This window comes from Dreissena polymorpha, chromosome 7 (assembly GCF_020536995.1).
Source record: "Dreissena polymorpha isolate Duluth1 chromosome 7, UMN_Dpol_1.0, whole genome shotgun sequence".
NCBI lineage: Eukaryota > Metazoa > Mollusca > Bivalvia > Myida > Dreissenidae > Dreissena > Dreissena polymorpha.
Window position 1 is genome coordinate 73,395,630 of NC_068361.1, and position 17,759 is coordinate 73,413,388.

General features: G+C 36.4%; 1 protein-coding gene across 2 annotated transcripts; it reads left to right on the top strand.

Annotated features, from left to right (window-relative positions):
- The first annotated feature begins 66 nt into the window (after positions 1 to 66).
- Positions 67 to 16,486, top strand: LOC127837306 (solute carrier organic anion transporter family member 2A1-like). 2 transcript variants are annotated; one of them, XM_052364245.1, is made up of 10 exons: positions 67 to 753; positions 7,031 to 7,116; positions 7,924 to 8,020; positions 12,770 to 12,979; positions 13,177 to 13,279; positions 13,539 to 13,657; positions 14,607 to 14,713; positions 15,104 to 15,236; positions 15,510 to 15,696; positions 16,439 to 16,486. In XM_052364245.1, the coding sequence occupies exons 1-9, from the start codon at positions 696 to 698 to the stop codon at positions 15,650 to 15,652; spliced, it is 1,056 nt and encodes a 351-aa protein (XP_052220205.1). In that variant the 5' UTR covers positions 67 to 695; the 3' UTR covers positions 15,653 to 15,696; positions 16,439 to 16,486. The 2 variants fall into 2 exon arrangements, with proteins under 2 accessions (XP_052220205.1, XP_052220206.1); XM_052364246.1 differs by lacking the exons at positions 67 to 753; positions 15,104 to 15,236; positions 16,439 to 16,486 and adding an exon at positions 1,030 to 1,180 and having other exon boundaries at positions 15,510 to 15,649.
- The last annotated feature ends 1,273 nt before the right edge of the window (positions 16,487 to 17,759 follow it).

Here is a 17,759-nt window from a genome sequence, read left to right on the forward strand (position 1 = left end):
CATAACTGTGCATGTTGGGCCGCCAACAGGACAACACTTCTTAAATAAATAATCGAGAATTTCAGACATGACTCAAAATTCGCCCTTACTGTAAGAAGGTTAATTTAGTAAAGAAGGGACACTCTTCAGAAACATTATGTAGCCTTCGATGCGAAAAGACTCCGTAAACTTCGAAAAATCGAAGACTTTGAAATGATAATCTTAATACATACCAGGAGCCCGACTTTCTAAAAAAACTAAAAAGCGGTCGCAGAATATACTGAAAGACATGGATAAATGTTTAAATAACTCAAATTGAAGAGGACGACCGATTTTACCTGACTGTCAACTATTAAATTATCGCGGCGGCGACCAAAACCTTTCCGCCCTATTGTTGACTTCCTTAGATTAAATGACAAAGCATTTTACCATTCTAGTTTCAGCGCGAAATCGACTATGTCTAAATATGACTGCACCGTATGTACATGTATGTAGAAATAGAAAGAGTAACGGTGTAAAATTATTCCTTAGTATTTACGTCATAAACCAAATGGTACAAACGAAACTGGATATGTAATATTTAATACAGTATGGAATGAGTGCATAAAGACTAATGTAAAATTCAATTTAACCTTGTTAAAAGGCCAGCATATGTGGAGTAGATGTTCTAAATGTAAAGCAAAGATACATGGTCTTACTTTGGACAAGATTCAGCGATGTTATCAGGCCATTTTGAAACGTGGAATAACAAATTTATCTTCCAATTACAATCTGGTACTTTTTGTATTTTCATTTTTATTCCATCGCAAACATAACATATTTTGCATATTTCATGTAATGTTTGAAATACACAAATTGATTTTTTTTATTTCGCATGGTTTAATATTAATTATGGTACATAGCATCTAGGAAGACTATGGTCGGTGTTGATAGAATATGTTTACAACAAAGTAAATTTCAAACATGCTTTTCAGGTTAACTACCATGTAATAGAATTACACAAGTATATAAAGATTTTGGCAAAAACAAAAACAAAAAAACACGATAAGGGAATGAGTATAATTCGTCTCATTTTACCGTCGATGATAAGAACGCACGCCATTTTACTAGGGGGGGGGGGACTAACAAAGTCGTATATTTATGAATGAAATTTATGTAATAATTATTGACGCATTTGGAACAGAGCGATGGTCTAAGAGTAGTAAGTACAACCGTTGATTAACTGGCCTACTGGTTTGTTGAAAAACATGGTAGCCAGGGGGCGGGATTTTTGTTCTTATATGACTTATGTGAAACCCTGTTAACGCTCTAGAAGTTATTTTTGTAGTCAAATCTTCGTGACAACTGGACAGAACATTTGCTCTCATGATATCTTAGCTGTGTTCGAAATGGCTCTTTTTAAAACATGGCCACCAGAGGACAAGGCAGTTTTCCTTATATGACTTTAGTGAAAGCTTATTCACATTCTAACTGAAACAGTTTTAGTCCAATAATCACCAAATTTGCTCAGAAAATTTGTTTAAATAATGTCTAGGCCCAGTTTCAAAATTGCTCTAGTCTGTTGAAAAAAAGCTGCAACGGGATGTGTTAGATAAGCTTGTTATTTTGGATATATTGCAACATCTTAAAACAGGTAGCTATTGCTTGTTTCTGTACATCTTTGCAACCATTAAAATGATAGCTACATGTATGATAGCGTAGCTGTTTTTGATGTTGATAATAATAATAAAAATAATATTTATAATAACAGTTATAATAATAATAATAATAATCATCATCATCATCATGATGATGTTGATTATGATGATGATGAACACAAACAACAGGAATTGTTTCATTTAAATCTTATTAGACCTCTGATCCTATATATAGGATCTGGCACGAGTTGTAATATCATACCATATTTTATTAAACGAGTTCATGAATTTTGTTAGTAAGCGAGCCTTTTGCGAGCTTACTTACGAATTTCCTGGACGAGTTTAATAAAATATGGTATGATATGAGTATCAGATTTTTTTATTACATGCTTTTAAATGAGCACATTTAATAAATATTTACGCAAACGTAATGATAAATCCCGAATGTTGTTTACATTTCGTGACGTCATTTGACATTGCAACGTCATTTCAGCAAAATAACAAAATGCGATTGGTCAATAAACAAAAACTAAGCCAATGAAAACGTTTAAAAAGTATATTACACATGTGTAAGATACAAAATATTCGTTATGTTTATATTACATGGTAAACAGGATACCTATGGCATGTGATAAATAATATTATTTCATGAGCTGAATGTAATATCTGCATTTGATCTCGAATAATTCAAAGGTGATTTTTAAATTTTTCAAAGACCACCATCCGGCTAACTGGGTTTTTCTAGTAGAAAATTGTCCCCCATTAATTGATCTCAAGTTCAAATGTATATATATACATGATTCTGTGTTTATAATGGTATCAATTATGAAAAGTTTGTCATAATAATGTGCCCAGAATGTGTATCATAAAGACCTTTTCTTCAAAAGTTTATTCTCACAACTTGTTATTTGCCGTATTCATCACAATACATTGTGAACACTCTGGAAGCCATATTATGGCCGATCTTTTTGGCGTCTTGGCCGAGTTCAGTACTCGTTCATGGGCGGTAAAAATAAGATCATTACGTCAACTTGAAATACCTTTATAACACTTTCAATTTTGGAAGTCAGAGTGTTTGCCAAATCATCACGAAGTTTACACGCAAAAAATTTCTACTGGTACCAATGTCCGTTTAAAACATTACTCTTAGTGGGTTGGACATTTTTTCTTGTGTGACTATTGAACTATTTTGAGTATGCAAAAAAATATAATTGTTGCTACCCATCATGCAACTTGCTTCGAACGTTAAAATATATTCAATACAATTCCAGGCTGCCATAAGGTGATGCAGTGTTCCTGGTATGACATGACAACATGCAACTTATATTTCATGATTCCGAAACGGTCGACCAAGGTTCTTCTTTGCCTTGTTCATAAACTTGGACATTTGTTTTCCTCTTTTTTTGTTTGTTTTTGTTTGGGGGTCTCAGGAAGGCGCACAAGATTCTTTGACCCTTTTGTTTGTTATGTAACTTGTTTACACTATTTGGTTGTCCACGTTTCGGTTGCCTTTACATGGAGCAAGTATTATATTTCTTTGCTGAATCATGATTATGAAAAAAAAAGTATCGCTCTTATTTGATAAAAAATAACAACAGCAATACATTTCTATGTGCACACAGCTAACACTTCATCGACCTTGTATTGGCAAATAATAAACATCAGCAAATAACTAACTAATTATTGAAATGAATAATTTTAAGCATGCATATGTGTTCAACAGCCAAGTCGCATTGTTATAATTTATAAATATAAAGGCGTGAAACTCCAGCTGCTGGAGAAGTATTGCATTCTCATTATATACAATTATTTGATCCTTTATTTAAGTCAAGTGACCAATTGCCAAAACAGTACGAAACAGCACAATGCGAAACAACATGCACACATAGAGGTATAAAGCTGATGTCGCCGCCTTGGAGAGGTCAATGCAAAGCATTGGGTTTTAAACCGGTTTTAGGGCGCTCAACCTCACACTTGGCTCAGCAATATTCATGCTACATATCAAGTGTAAATAAAATTTAACCTCAAATTAAACAATAATAAAAAGGGAATTAAAACGCAATTCAATTACCATTTAATTACTCAATGGTATGAAGGAGACCAGAGCAACAAAGTTTTTGAGGAACGATGAAATGAAATTACGATCAAAGGTCAATTACATCCCTTCTTTTTAGAAAAAGATTTAAGAATATAGCATCATATAGTTAATTTTTCAGATCATCATCGTGCAAATACAGGAAGGAGGAGCAATAATGGGTGGAAAAGATCCATATTACATAGCTTGGTTGTTTATGTGACTGCTAAAAAAATAAATCAAACAAGAAACGCCCATCAGAGAGAAAATATTGATGAAGTTTAACGATATAGACCCGATGACCAATGCATGTAGCCGAAAACAGTGAAAGTGGATCGATTGACGTAAAAGGCTGGCCTTTGTGTTTCAACGATCTAGTATATTGTCAAGAGGACTTTATTTGCATACAAGAACTTATCTGCCATTTGCTGTAAAGTGATTTCTAATATCGCTATCTGATTTTAAGTTACAGGTAACGCCCGGAGCTTTAAGTAAGGCCTCAGGTCCAGCCGTTATTTAATAAGAAAAGAGGAACATAATTATACACACACACACACACACACACACACGCACGCACGCACGCACGCACGCACGCACGCACGCACGCACGCACGCACGCACGCACGCACGCACGCACGCACCACACACACACACACACACACACACACACACACACACACACACACACACACACACACACACACACACACGTGTTGGCACACATGGACGTAGTGGAATTCGTCTCCTAGTTCTCTTAATCCTAGCTGGAGGCAAAAGGGGCAGTATCTTAAGTTATGATGAATGTTAGACCATTTTTGTACTTCAACAGGCAGATTGTGGTTAGCAATTCGGAATTTAATGAGATTTGTTGAAAGGTTACTTGGAAGTGATGTTATGTACTTTTCGAGTTTAATATTGTTTTTGAACAGGAGAAAGTGTTTGCCTTTGTTTGACGTGTTTAGTTTTGCTTCTCATTCTTGTAAAAATGGATCCATTAGAGTTTGTTTAATTTTGTGGTGGACGTTATTTGTGTTGATATGATTTTGGGTCTCGAAAATGTATGTATTTCCTGTTTCGTTGAATATCTGTTTAATGTAGTCGAGCCACTTGTAAGTTTGAGGACTATTTAGCATATACTTATATAGGATGTATGTGTATTTTGTGTGGTCGCCATTAATTATCTTTGACCAATATTTTATCATGTTTGTTTTGATTTGTATTTGAAGTGGGTATCTGCCCAGCTCTGCGTAGAGGAATGAATTGGGTGTTGATTTTCTGGAATTTGTTATTTTCTTGAGAAAAGAAATATGTATTTTCTCCAGATTGTTTGTGTTTTCGTATCCAATTATTTCAGTGGAATATGTTAGAATTGGTAGGATTGTGCTATCGAATAAGGATATTTGCAAGTCGAGTGGAAGATCGAGATTGTTTATTCTTTTGTATAGTAGATGCAGTGCTTTGTTGGCTTGTTCTTCAATATGTGTTCTTGCTTTAAAAAAACTTCCACTGTGACTAAAGTAAGTTCCTAGATATTTATAATTGTCTACTATTTCAATAAGTTTATTGTTTATTTTGAATGAGTATTTATGCCAAGTTCTTTTATTGATGCCAAATATTATGACTTTCGTTTTATCTATATTTACTGTCAATTTCCATTGTTTACAATATTTTTCGAAATCGTCTAGACATTTTTGAAAAGATTTGGGGGAATCAGCTAGGAGAATCGTGTCATCGGCGAACAGTATGGCTATTAGTGCAAGAAAATGCATTGTTTCTCCATCATGGTATTGAATTTGGATCCCTTTGTTGTTGCTATTTTTAAGGTATTCGAGTAAGTCATTTAGGTAGTAGGAGAATAAAAGAGGGGAAAGGTTGTCCCCTTGTCGGACACCCTGGTCGCAGGCAAAGAAAGCTGAATTGTCATATTTTGTTTGGACACATGATTTGATGTTGTCGTACATGTTTTTTATAATTCGAATGAATTTTCCTTGGACATTGTTGTTATTTAATTTATGGAATAGTTCTGCTCTGGGGATTAGGTCAAAGCATTTAGTTAAGTCTACAAAGCCCACAAATAGTTTACTCTTTAATTTTTTCATGTTGTTTATAAGAAAATTTAGGCAGAATATGTTGTCTGTTGTTGAGAAGTTTTTTACGAAAGCCAGCTTGATTTTGGTTGATTATGTAATTTTCATTGCTGTACCTTGTCAATCTTTCGTTTAAGACGGATGTAAATAGTTTGCCTAGACAGGATAAAATCGTTATGGGCCTATGACATATTGGAAAGGTGTAACCTTTTGACCAGGTGTCTGGTATAGTTCCACTGTCAAATATCATGTTGAAAAGTATTGAATAGATTGGCAACATCAGAGTTTTCGTGGCTTTAATATATTCATTGCAAATAGTGTCGGCCTGGCTACATGTTTTGCCGTTTTTGCATTTGTTGATCATTTTATCATTTTCATCACGGGTGATGGGAGAGTTAAGGGTAGTTTCTGTATTGTTGTCGATTATATTTGGTTCAACGCTATTGAGGTCATGGTCACTTGTGCTTTCATGTGGTGTTGTGTTTAAGTCTTTGATTTTGTTTACAATTGTTCGATGCTTGGTTTAATTTCATCTTTGTGACTTTCCAATGATTTTAGGTAATTCCAATAATGCTTCGGTTGTTTGTTTTTCATGGTTCGTAATTGGGTTTGAGTACGATGCATATGTTTTTTGTGATGGAAATGCACGATCCGTTTGTATTCTTTACTTGCATGGTTCAGTGCGTTTTTATTGTCTGATGTTTTGTTTTGATTGTAGAGTTTACGCATTCGTTTGTAGGTTAATCTCTTGTTATTACATTGAGGCTCGTACCAGGGTTTAGATTTGATTGAATTTGTTGTGTGCCGTTGGTTTTTATGTTGAAATATTTTTGGTTGAAATGTTTGCACGGCTGTGGTATGGAATAGTTTTGCTATTTGTGTAAGGGCCAAATTGATAATGTTGTTGTTGTTGCGACTATTATTTTCGGTTTTGATTAAATTGTCGTGTTGAATAGTATTATTATTGTTGTTATTGTTGATGTTGTTGTTGGTGACTGTTGTGTTAAGGAATGTAATGTTAGATCATGTAGAAGAAGTAGCAGAAGTAATATTAGAAGTAGTAGTAGTAGTAGTGCAAGAAGTGGTAGTGGTAGTATGAGCCGCACAATTTGTAGTATTAAGTAACGAGTAAATTGGTGTTAAATCATGATTTTCTAAATTCGAGACAAATTCGGCTTGTTTATCTGATATCCATAGCCGATTTTGGTGTTGTTTAGGGTTTTGATTTTTCATAATCTCGATCATTTTTGCAGGTTTGAAGTTCAAGGACAAAACAGAGTGGCCATCAGAGAACACTGGGTCAAGTTCTACGATTTCAAAGCTGTGTAAGTATTTTAGGGTATGTACTGAGCAAAGGGTGTAGTCAATAACAGAATTCTCTTTGAATGTTGAACGACCTATATTCTTATATTATTTACTACATTTTTCATTTAAGATGAGTAGATTGTTGTTCCTACAAAGATTTTTTATGGCTTTGCCTATTGCGTTTATTTTAGGATCGCACGAGCTCCTCGTTATATTCATATTATGTTTGTGTAAATTATACTCATGGTAAAAATTATTTATCATGTCATTGTCGAAACCAAAGTATTCGGACAAGAAATCATCGAATTCTATGAAGTCGGATAGTTAGGCTGTATGACCGTTAGTGTCGCCTGTTATTATAACGTGACTATATTTGTTGCTCATATCAGTGACCTCTATTTCGAAATTATTGAGCTCGTCTTGGTTAAAGAATCTTGATGATTCTGGGGGGATGTACACTATCCCAAGTAAGACGTCGTGTTCGATTGTAATGCAACCTTTTTTAGTTTTACCCAAATGATATAATCGGAGTCAGTATTGATAATTTCTACAAATTTGATTAATTGTTCTTTGATAAGAATACACAGACCACCTGACTTTCTATGAAATTTAATTTTGCGTGGTTGGGCTATAAACTCAAATCCATCAATTTTAATTATATCATGCTCGTCTATTTTGCATTCTGTGCAGCAAAATATGTCAAACTGATTAATATATTCAACAAAGTCTGGGTAAAAACACGTTTTATTTAGTCCACATACATTTAACGTTCCCATTTTTATAGTTTCTTGAGGATCTGGTTTTAATGTTGTACTTATTGGGTTTTTGCTTATATTTTCAGGAACGGACGTTTTGCACGGAGAGGCGTTACGGGGAGTGCCCGGGGAGCGGGAATGGGGAGTGCACAGTGTACATCAACGCCATCTGTTCTGTGCAAGGTAGCGCCAATGAATACGTTTGGCTGGCAATCCTTTGGATTTAAAATTGTATTGTCGCTCACAACATTGGGAGTGTTGGATTCTTTATGCATCCGATTGGTTTGTGCGTCTAGTGTGCGCTGTAGCGCTTGTGTGTGGCGGCAGTGGCGTGTTTTGGAAGACGATGGATAGCTTTGACATGCATCACAGATATATGTGGTGATTGAGGAGTAAGGCGTATCTGGTAAAAAGTGTACGTTACTGGATACAAGACTGAGACTGTGAGTGTTATTTGGGAAGGACTCTACGTATCGGCTGCGGGAGTGCATTGTGCGAGGGTTGAATTGTCATTGCAAATGATTGGAGACTGAATGACATTATCAAAAATGGAGTTAAAAATGGAATTTCTTACAGAGTTACATTTAAACGTTGTTTTATGTTGATCATATTCTATGTTATTATTAGGGTTAGCAAATACATGGTCACAAATGGTTTCACAAGTATTATAAGAATATTCATTATGTTTAACAAATTGTTTTTTGCTAACAAATATATTGTCAGTGACATTTGATGATAAAGCTTTGTCAAAACTGTCGTTTGCCATATTCGGATTCACTGTCCACGTGTTCTCCTAGCACATTATTTTGTCTACTGTTGGGGAATTGGGTAGGTCGCACTGTGTCGCCTCTTCATCAGACATGTTTCCATCTTTGTCCGTTAAAGTCAGGTATGATGGCTGCGTTGTCTTGGGTTTGGAAGGTCCCTTTCCGCGAGGCGAGTTTGATGATGACCTTGATCTCGGCGAAGCCGTGGGATTCGGCATTTTGATGGTTAGGTCCACTGGTTGTTGTCTGGATGTTTCGTCTGCCAATTTTCTGGGTGGTTTGTTGGTATGTGTTGGAGGGCTTTTTTGAGCGGGTCGTGGTAGCTGTTGGGCGGTGTAGTGTACTGTCTGTCGGAGCATTTCTACACTGGACGCTACGGAGTTGTGGATGCGTTCATTGGTATTTGATACTCTTGACCCCTTGAGGATAGGGTACCACTCTGGGAATAAATCCTCGACGATTCGCCCGTTCACTCGGAGTGCTGCTGGGAAAAGCATCTGGACGTTCCGGGGTCCGTGTTTGGACCTAGCGTCCTTGAATTTGGGCCATAGCTGCTTCCTGGCGTCGCTTATTTCTTTGGGGTAGTCTCTCAGAAGGCTGAATTTGGTACCGGCGAGTCGACGTGCGCTGTTCATGAGGTCGTCAACTTCACCTGGGTGGCTCATCATGACTCGAATTAACCGTGGTCGTGCGTTGTTTGTGCTGATTCGTCTGCCGACACGATTGGCGCGAAGGACTGAAATCTCACCCCTGTCAATATCAAGTGACCTTCGCAGGAATTCATAAACTGTATTATGGCAATTCTCGTTTTCATGTTCATCTATCCCCGTAATAAGTATGAAGCTCTCCCTCTGACGGGCCTCAAGTTCTAATGTTTTGTATTCGAGAAGTAATACACATTCGTGGGTAACGTTCTGGGCGGCACAATTGTAATACAAAGTCGACTCGATATTGTCAACACGGCATTTTAATAGACCCATATTTTTCATACCATCTAATATTGTGTCAATTTTGTTCTCTAACTGCTGGAAGTTATCATTGGTATACACCTGTCGTATTGGGGAACTATCCGCAGAAGATGAATGTCTGAATGTCGATACCCCACCTGCTGACTCCTGACGTTTACGTTTGTCATTTCTTTATTTATGTCTTTCTTCCTGGGAAAGTTCGCTATTTAGTGGTGCAAATCGTGAACCCATACTTATACCATTCAAATAATCTGCTTGTGCTCTGCTCATGTTAGTAAAATGTGCTAATAAAAATGTTTTTTTTGTTTACGATTTCCTTAATTAACCTAATAAGCAGAAACACCCACACTGTGAGGGACTTAAATATAATTATAAGTTTCAAAAGACATTTCAAATGTGTTAGTTCCTGTATCGGCTTATAATATTGCATGAACACTAAAGACTTGCTTAATGTATTGTGTAACTTGAAACCTGGTCGCAACACACAAATATTGGTGGCAGATTTCACAGGATGACAATGTCCTATTGATAAAAGGATATATAGTTTGGCTGTTCACGAAATTAGAGCATATTAGAGTACAGTCCATCCGAGTATAATCGTGGACAAATATATAATTTTTGAACAATCTGTGCGGAAATTTAACGTAACTCATGGTTGTTGATCTATCTAGTTTTCAAATGATCAAGATGCGCCTGGTCACCGTATTTGTTACATATGTAAGGTAATTACCCGTTTTTAGTCTCCTTCATTATTAACTCCTTGTATGCCACTTGTCTAACATATGCAGTGAAGCCGTTGATTACCTTTGCACTTAAACAGATCCATGCATATGGTCGAATGATTTCGGCCTTCTTTGTGGATGCCCGGTTGTACGTCGAAGTCGTTGGACACAACATTAACACATCAACACCAAATACCCCCCCCCCGCCGAAACTGACGCTCGTACATGAAGCTTTTGAATGTTATTGATTGATTTATTTGTCTGGATGTTCAGTTGGTTAAGAGCTGATATCGATCCCCGACCCGGACACAACCTGTGTGAAGATTATTTACGAAATCTATTCTCCCCTACCCATGAGTCAAGTAGGACGATCGTCAGTTATTGGCAAATGTTTGTGCACTTAGAACTGATACACCAGGTTAACCAGGGAAGTGTGAGTTGGTAAACAGGCAGACGTAAAATGACTGTTGAAAAAAATCCAAACACCTATAGATATAGACAGTGTTTAGCTTTTTTTGTAAAATTTTCTGTAATTCAGTCAACCAATTTGAAAATTAATAATTACAGTTAATCGGCCGTCTTATCGACATCCATGTCAGAATTTATATCTTTTCTGTGGTATATGTTGCGAGAGTAAGTGACTAGGCCAATTATATATAAACCGTTTGTAGATAGATAGATAGAATCCAGTTATTTTCAGCTACCCATTGTGGTGTAGCTTGTAAAAAGACCAAACCTAACATAAATGTAAATGAATCTTGACCGTCTAGTTTCTGTATAAACGTGTTTGTTTACATTAGTCCAACAAACTTAAGTTATAACTCTAAGCGTAAGAACTTAAATAACAAGGAAATCATATATCCTATGACAAATTTTAATTTAGCGGAAAAGAAATGTCCTAATTATATATATACTTCTACTTCTCAATTTAGTGACTGTCATACTCCCCAAAGCCACTTTTGCCAGACGGTTTTGCTTGTTTGTTTTTCAATTAATGGTTTAAGTTATAATATTTAGCTAGGAAAATGGATGGAGCATATATCATATGTGTCAGAACGAGTAAAGTTCGAATTAAAAAGCCCAGCATGACAACAACAAAGGGAAATAACCGTGCATTTAAAGACATTGCACTTACGGTTCATGTGCTCAACAATTTCCATAACTGGGAGCTTCTTACAGTTGATAATCATTTTAATTCATTAGCACATATTTTATTTGTATAACCGAACACATACTATCCAAAAGTACAGTAACCTAGGGAATGTTTAAGTGAAACACATGTAAGTTTTAAGAGCAGAAGTCCATTTCCGTCCAATAAATATTTGCGGAAACTTATTAATGTCAGTCAACAGTTTTGGTTTACTAACCTAGTGACTTGAAAAACAACTTAAATCCTTTGCAAATATAAAGCTTCTTATATAATTGGTATAAATCAATTTCGCAAGTATCAAAGTATCACCAAATGTACATTAAACGCTTATTTATTTTACTACCTTAAGGACCGGTGGGGTTGGGGGAGGGGGGCCTGCTTGTTCACTCTAGATCTTTTCATAGACTGTGTTAACAGATGGTTCCTGTTTGAGATTCGAGCGCCATTTACACTTTGATACGGACATGTGCTAATCAGGGACGACACTTTCCTCCTAAACTGTATTTTTGCTGAGCAGAGACTTGCACAGGCTAATCTGGAACGACAATTTACCCCCTTTTCGCTGAGCAGGGCTCAAATGTAATTATGTAAAGTGTCGTTGTTGTTCCACTGAGTATACATTTATCTGCACATGGCTGAATGTTGTATGTAACAAATCAGTTTTAACAATATTATTTGACTTTCAGAGCGTTTTTTATTCACTTTGATTGTTGTTGCTCGATATGACTTAATAGCGGAAAGGGAAGTCTACTGCGTACAACACCTTTCTAACAAACCGAAGTGATATTAGTTCTAATCATACATATTAACTAAAATAAATACGTTTTTTGACAACAAGTAAAAAGTCATTTAGAATATTAATTCATAATGGGATATTACTACAACCGAAATCATGTAGAAAACGTTTTCCATGATTCGTTGCTTTACAAATAAAATACGTTAAGTTTTATATGTGCAATATTTTTTTAACGAAAAACAGTCAGATTTGCGTCGCATTAATTTCTTGCTATTTAACACGTTCGGTGTATATACGCAGTGGTTTTCGAATGAATAAGACCTACAACTATTTAGCAAAGAGGACATTTATTAAACGCTAATCGAATATTGTAAGCGTGTTGTTTACTGGAGCTGGCAATCAAGAGGTTCTCCCCGATGCCAGTTTCTGAATTTTCGCTATCAGTAGGCATTTGCTTCCGCCATTAGATTTGAAACCGTCTTATTAAATGCCCATCTTGATTAAATATTAAATGACGCCAACTTTTATGGATTTTCATCATACGTGCTTTTAAAATGCAGAAATAAAATGTAATTCATATGTTCAGCAGATGTCACGTTGGAGGATTCATCTCACAGCCTATGTCATTCGGGGAATGCATCCAATGGCGATTCATGTGGCGGGCGTGGAAACACGCTCATCCTAGGCCTGTTTATATGCGCCAAGAAGGTTGCAGGGGTTGGGTTCATCCCGCTGTTGACCTTGGGACATTCGTACATATACGATAACGCAGATCCCAAGAAAACGCCCATTTTAATTGGTTTGTACTTTAAATTAAATTTATGCGTCGTGCCTTGCGATAGAAAACTAAAATCCTTATTTTCTTTTATATTTTATTTCGGACTTTATTCTTGAAAACATGTTTGTAAATAAATTGAAATGTAGTTCAAGACGACGTTTGGTAATATTAAAAGTGCAATTAAGTTAAATGCTTTATTCGGTTAATTGTGTTTCCAGGAATAATATTTTCGGGATCAAGTATTGGTCTGGCGTGTGGTTTCTTCAGCGCAGGGGCTATAACACAGACTTATTTTGTGGACTTTGATCGGCAGGATGAGAAGTACGATTTGGTTTTTGTAAAACTTATAATTAACCAGTACTATAATGAAAATAGGTGCTCACATGATGATCTTATAGGCTTATGTTTGTGAAAATAGCTTAAAAAAGGTTTTAACATGCAACGTGATGTGTTTTAATGCAATACATTCAGAGAGGTTAAACTGACCTAAACATAAAATGGCATGTTATTAGATAGCGAAATCTGTATAAAATTCTATAATGGAACCAACAAATAATAATACGTCTGTAATTTATCTCAGCGACCTGAGCCCGTCCAGCCTCCACTGGGTAGGTGCCTGGTGGCTGGATTTTGTACCAGCGGCCGTAGTGGCAGTCTGTGTTTCCATCCCGCTCTGTTTCTATCCTGCACAACTTAAAGGTAAGAAAAACAGGATATTCCTATATGAAAACAAATTACAAACGCAGATAATGGACTGATAGATGATAATCTTATAACTACCGTACTTACACTAAGTTTTCAGAAACTTTAAAATAATTAATTGTGATAATTTGTGATAATTTAGATAAAAATCAATATTAAACAAATATCAGTGTCCGAAAATTGAGGGACACATGAAACAGATGTTTGAAATTTTAGAGATTCTAAAACTATTGGACAGACGATCGAATACAGGTATGCAATGATTATATCGTTAAATGTTTCAAAATATATTAGTACGCGCTTGTAAAATACCACGCCGTTTAGTATAAATTACTTTAATAAACATTGTATGTTTAACTTTAAACCGTTGGTTGAAACCATTGTCCATTATCGGATTCGATAGCATTTACCCAATAACGCGAATGTAATAATCCAGCATCTAAAGGCATTCATCTGCCAGGTTTTATGACCTTAATCCGGTTCTAAAAACGCAAGAACGAATGGCACAATTCTGCTTAAATAGTAATACGAACCAAACAAACAGATTAATTAATTACGCGCGAATACATGTATTTCCAAAAAAGTAACGTAAAGAAAAAGAATTAGTTTGGCTAAATAAGGGGTGTCCAAAGAATTAGTGTCCGAAAACTTAGAGGGGAAAAGGGAGAAAAAGTGCAACAGTGGTCATGCATATCGATGAAATTTCTTTGTTAATATAAAGTGTCTGACAAATGTATCATGTAGTCAACATATAGAGGGAAACCCCTTTTTTTAAATCTCAGATCTCTAAAAATGTGTCATGTATTCCTTTATTGATGTTTGTTATACAATGACTTGAAATTAATGTGCTTCCATGACACATACCATTAAATAAATAAATTGGAAGTGCGATTTTGTACCACGTATCTGTATGTTTTTTGTTTTTTATATCTTCTAACTTGGAAAGATACAAGTGAACAGATGAAGCACAAAACCGAAAATGACCATAATGGTTCCAATGCCAGACACACTTGTCAATCCGTCGTGGACCTCTTTAGTACAGGCTTCAAACTTGTAAGTTTGACATTCAAACGCAAAGTTGTCGTTACATCTAATATCTTCCAATGTGTATTTGTGCTTGCATATGCGACTTGTGTTTGTATTGCCCGTGTATATTCTTTCCATTAGTTACTCAATTTACAGAAAGACAGTGCCAAAAAAGCAGACGATTTTTAATTTGTTAATTTATGTATCGTGTAGTGACATAAAACTTCGTTTTTTTAACTGCTATAAGTCATCTTGTCTATGTTGCTACCTCTCATTAATTAATCTAAACAATCATTTAAAATCCGTATTGCATATATGTATGAAATGGCAGGAATCCATATAAACACTATATAATGCATAGTATCACATTGAGGTCAATCTGTCTGATAAATGGTTGTATCGTTTCCTTTTGTTCAGTTCAAGAACCCTGTGTTCATGTTCGTATCCTTAGGCGTGTGTGCTGCGAATATGTTATTGCGTGGACTCGCACCCTTCAAGTACATTATCCCCATATACAACGTATCCCTGGTTTCGACTGGAATTTATTTAGGTATATACATGCAGTCATTCTTTTAGTTCACATATATTCGACATAAACACCTATGAAAATCCTTATTTCTTTCCAATATGCCAATATCAATGAACTCGGCAAAGTGACTTAAAATCAGATACACAACCGTCCGATGCATAATCAAATGGTTATACGTGACGCAAATTTTGTGTTTGTTTCTGATACTGTTGTATTTGTTGAGTAATATGTCACATACTCGCCTCTCAAAACTATTCGAACAAAACAATTATCATGTCAAATGTCTCGATTTAGGAATCACTATATTGCTGGGAGCGTTTGGATTCATTCTAAGTGGTGTTTACCCGATGGCTGAACCTGGAGGTGGCAGGAATGCTGAGATTGAATGTCATTGTATCCATGGTGACCGCAGTTATGGGCCTCGTGTTCCTGGCTAGCTGCCCAGACGTGGTTCTAGCCGGAGAGGTTATAAGTGGTTCATGTATGTTACATCTTAAAACTTATATAAGCATAAAGGATATATACGGGAACAATCCAATTCTAGAGACTGTATCACTTCTGAAATTCCAAGCATTAATGACGGAAGTACATAGAATGTTACCGATGTCCGTGTGTGTGCGTGCGTTTGTGCGTGTGCGTGCGTGTGTGTGTGTGTGTGTGTGTGTGAGGGTGTGTGTGTGTGTGTGTGAGGGTGTGTGTGTGTGTGTGTGTGTGTGTGTGTGTGTGTGTGTGTGTGTGTGTGTGTGTGTGTGTGTGTGTGTGTGTGTGTGTGTGTGTGTGTGTGTGTGTGTGTGTGTGTGTGTGTGTGTGTGTGTGTGTGTGTGTGTGTGTGTGTGTGTGTGTGTGTGTGTGTGTGTGTGTGTGTGTGTGTGTGTGTGTGTGTGTGTGTTTGTGCGTGTGCGCGTATGCGTGTGCGTGTCAGTGTGTGTGTGTTTTTCTGGTGGTAATTTTTATTCAAGTTAATTACTACGTTGTACATTATATTTCTTTTGCACATTGATCATCATAACAAGACAACAAGTCCACTTGTTGCATGGAGCAATCATTTGCGCCCTTTAAGGTGAAGGTCACAGTAGACACTTTGCGTTGGTGTATATTATTAATATCGAAATTAATTTGCTCAAACGCTTATCATACTAAAAAGATGTTTTCATGCTTCTATTACTTTTAATGAATATAACCATTAAATAACTAATCCATGGAAATTGTATTTGCCTGTTCAGGTCCCAGCTAAATACCACGCGGCCATGTAACAGTCCTTGTAAATTGTGATACAAACGAGTTCTCCCCCGTGTGCGGAGCGGATGGTGACGTGTACACTCCCCCTTGTGTTGCCGGATGTTTGAAGGCGATTTTCAAAGACGGAAAGGTGCTTAAAACTGCCACCTTGCTTTTTGCAAATATGTTATTTTCATTTTTGAAAACAATCAGTATTACATTTTGCTCTTATGCCATATGCGGCCAGCATAGCTCAATACCAGCAATACAGTCTGGTCAAGACTTCCGCTTATGAGTCCAAAAATCATGCATGTCTTCAAGTCGGACTAATGTAGCTCTAGACCAGACTGCATTGATGATAATGCTATTCGATAAATCAGAATATATCATAGGTACTAGCTATGAAACTTAAATGTCAGACAGATACAAGAGATGTACAGTCCACGATCACTGATGAGGTAAACAATGACATTTACATAGCTTCTGACAGAAATACAATAAGTAAACTGGTTACATTATACTCATTAACTCAAGTTCTTAAAAAATCAATCAGCCTGCACTTCAGATTTCGTACGTCAACTGCAGTTGAATTGACGCGCACAGCAGCAATGCAAGTTTACAAGGGGCTACGGAAGGTTTTTGCGACAGTGGTTGCAACAACTTTATGATCTTTGCCCCAGTCCTGGTTATGACGCTTATCGTTGGACTAATGGTGCAAACTCCGTCAACTCTTGCAATCCTAGCGTAATTATGCATAATGTGTGGTATATTTGGAATGATTATACTCCATTGGTGATCAAAATTAAGCAAACGTATTTTTTCAAATACCGTCGTATGTCAAAGGCTCACAAATTGAAAGCTCGTTTTAGGCAACATACACAATAACAATATCAGAATGATATGACATGTCGTAAAACTATGGTTTCCGAATGATATGGCATTTCATAAAACATGTTTTTCAAAGTGATACGACATATCGTTAAACAATGATATCGGAATAATATGACACGTGTAAAATGGTTTCATAATTATATAACATGTCATAAAACAATGTGTTATCAGCATGATTTGACATGTCGTAAAACAATGGTTTCAGAATAGTATTACATGTCGTAAAGCAAGAGGGTTATTAGTATGATATGACAGGTCGTTCAAACAATGGTTTCAGGTGCATGGAAGAAAATTCCCGGAATCTCTCGCTCGGTGTCAGGAGGATCATGGTTCAGGTGCTTAGTCTTATCCCTGGACCAATCATAATAGGCGCCATATTTGATTCCTCTTGTCGATTATGGAATGAGTCCAACTGCCCGTCTTCGGATGGCGAGT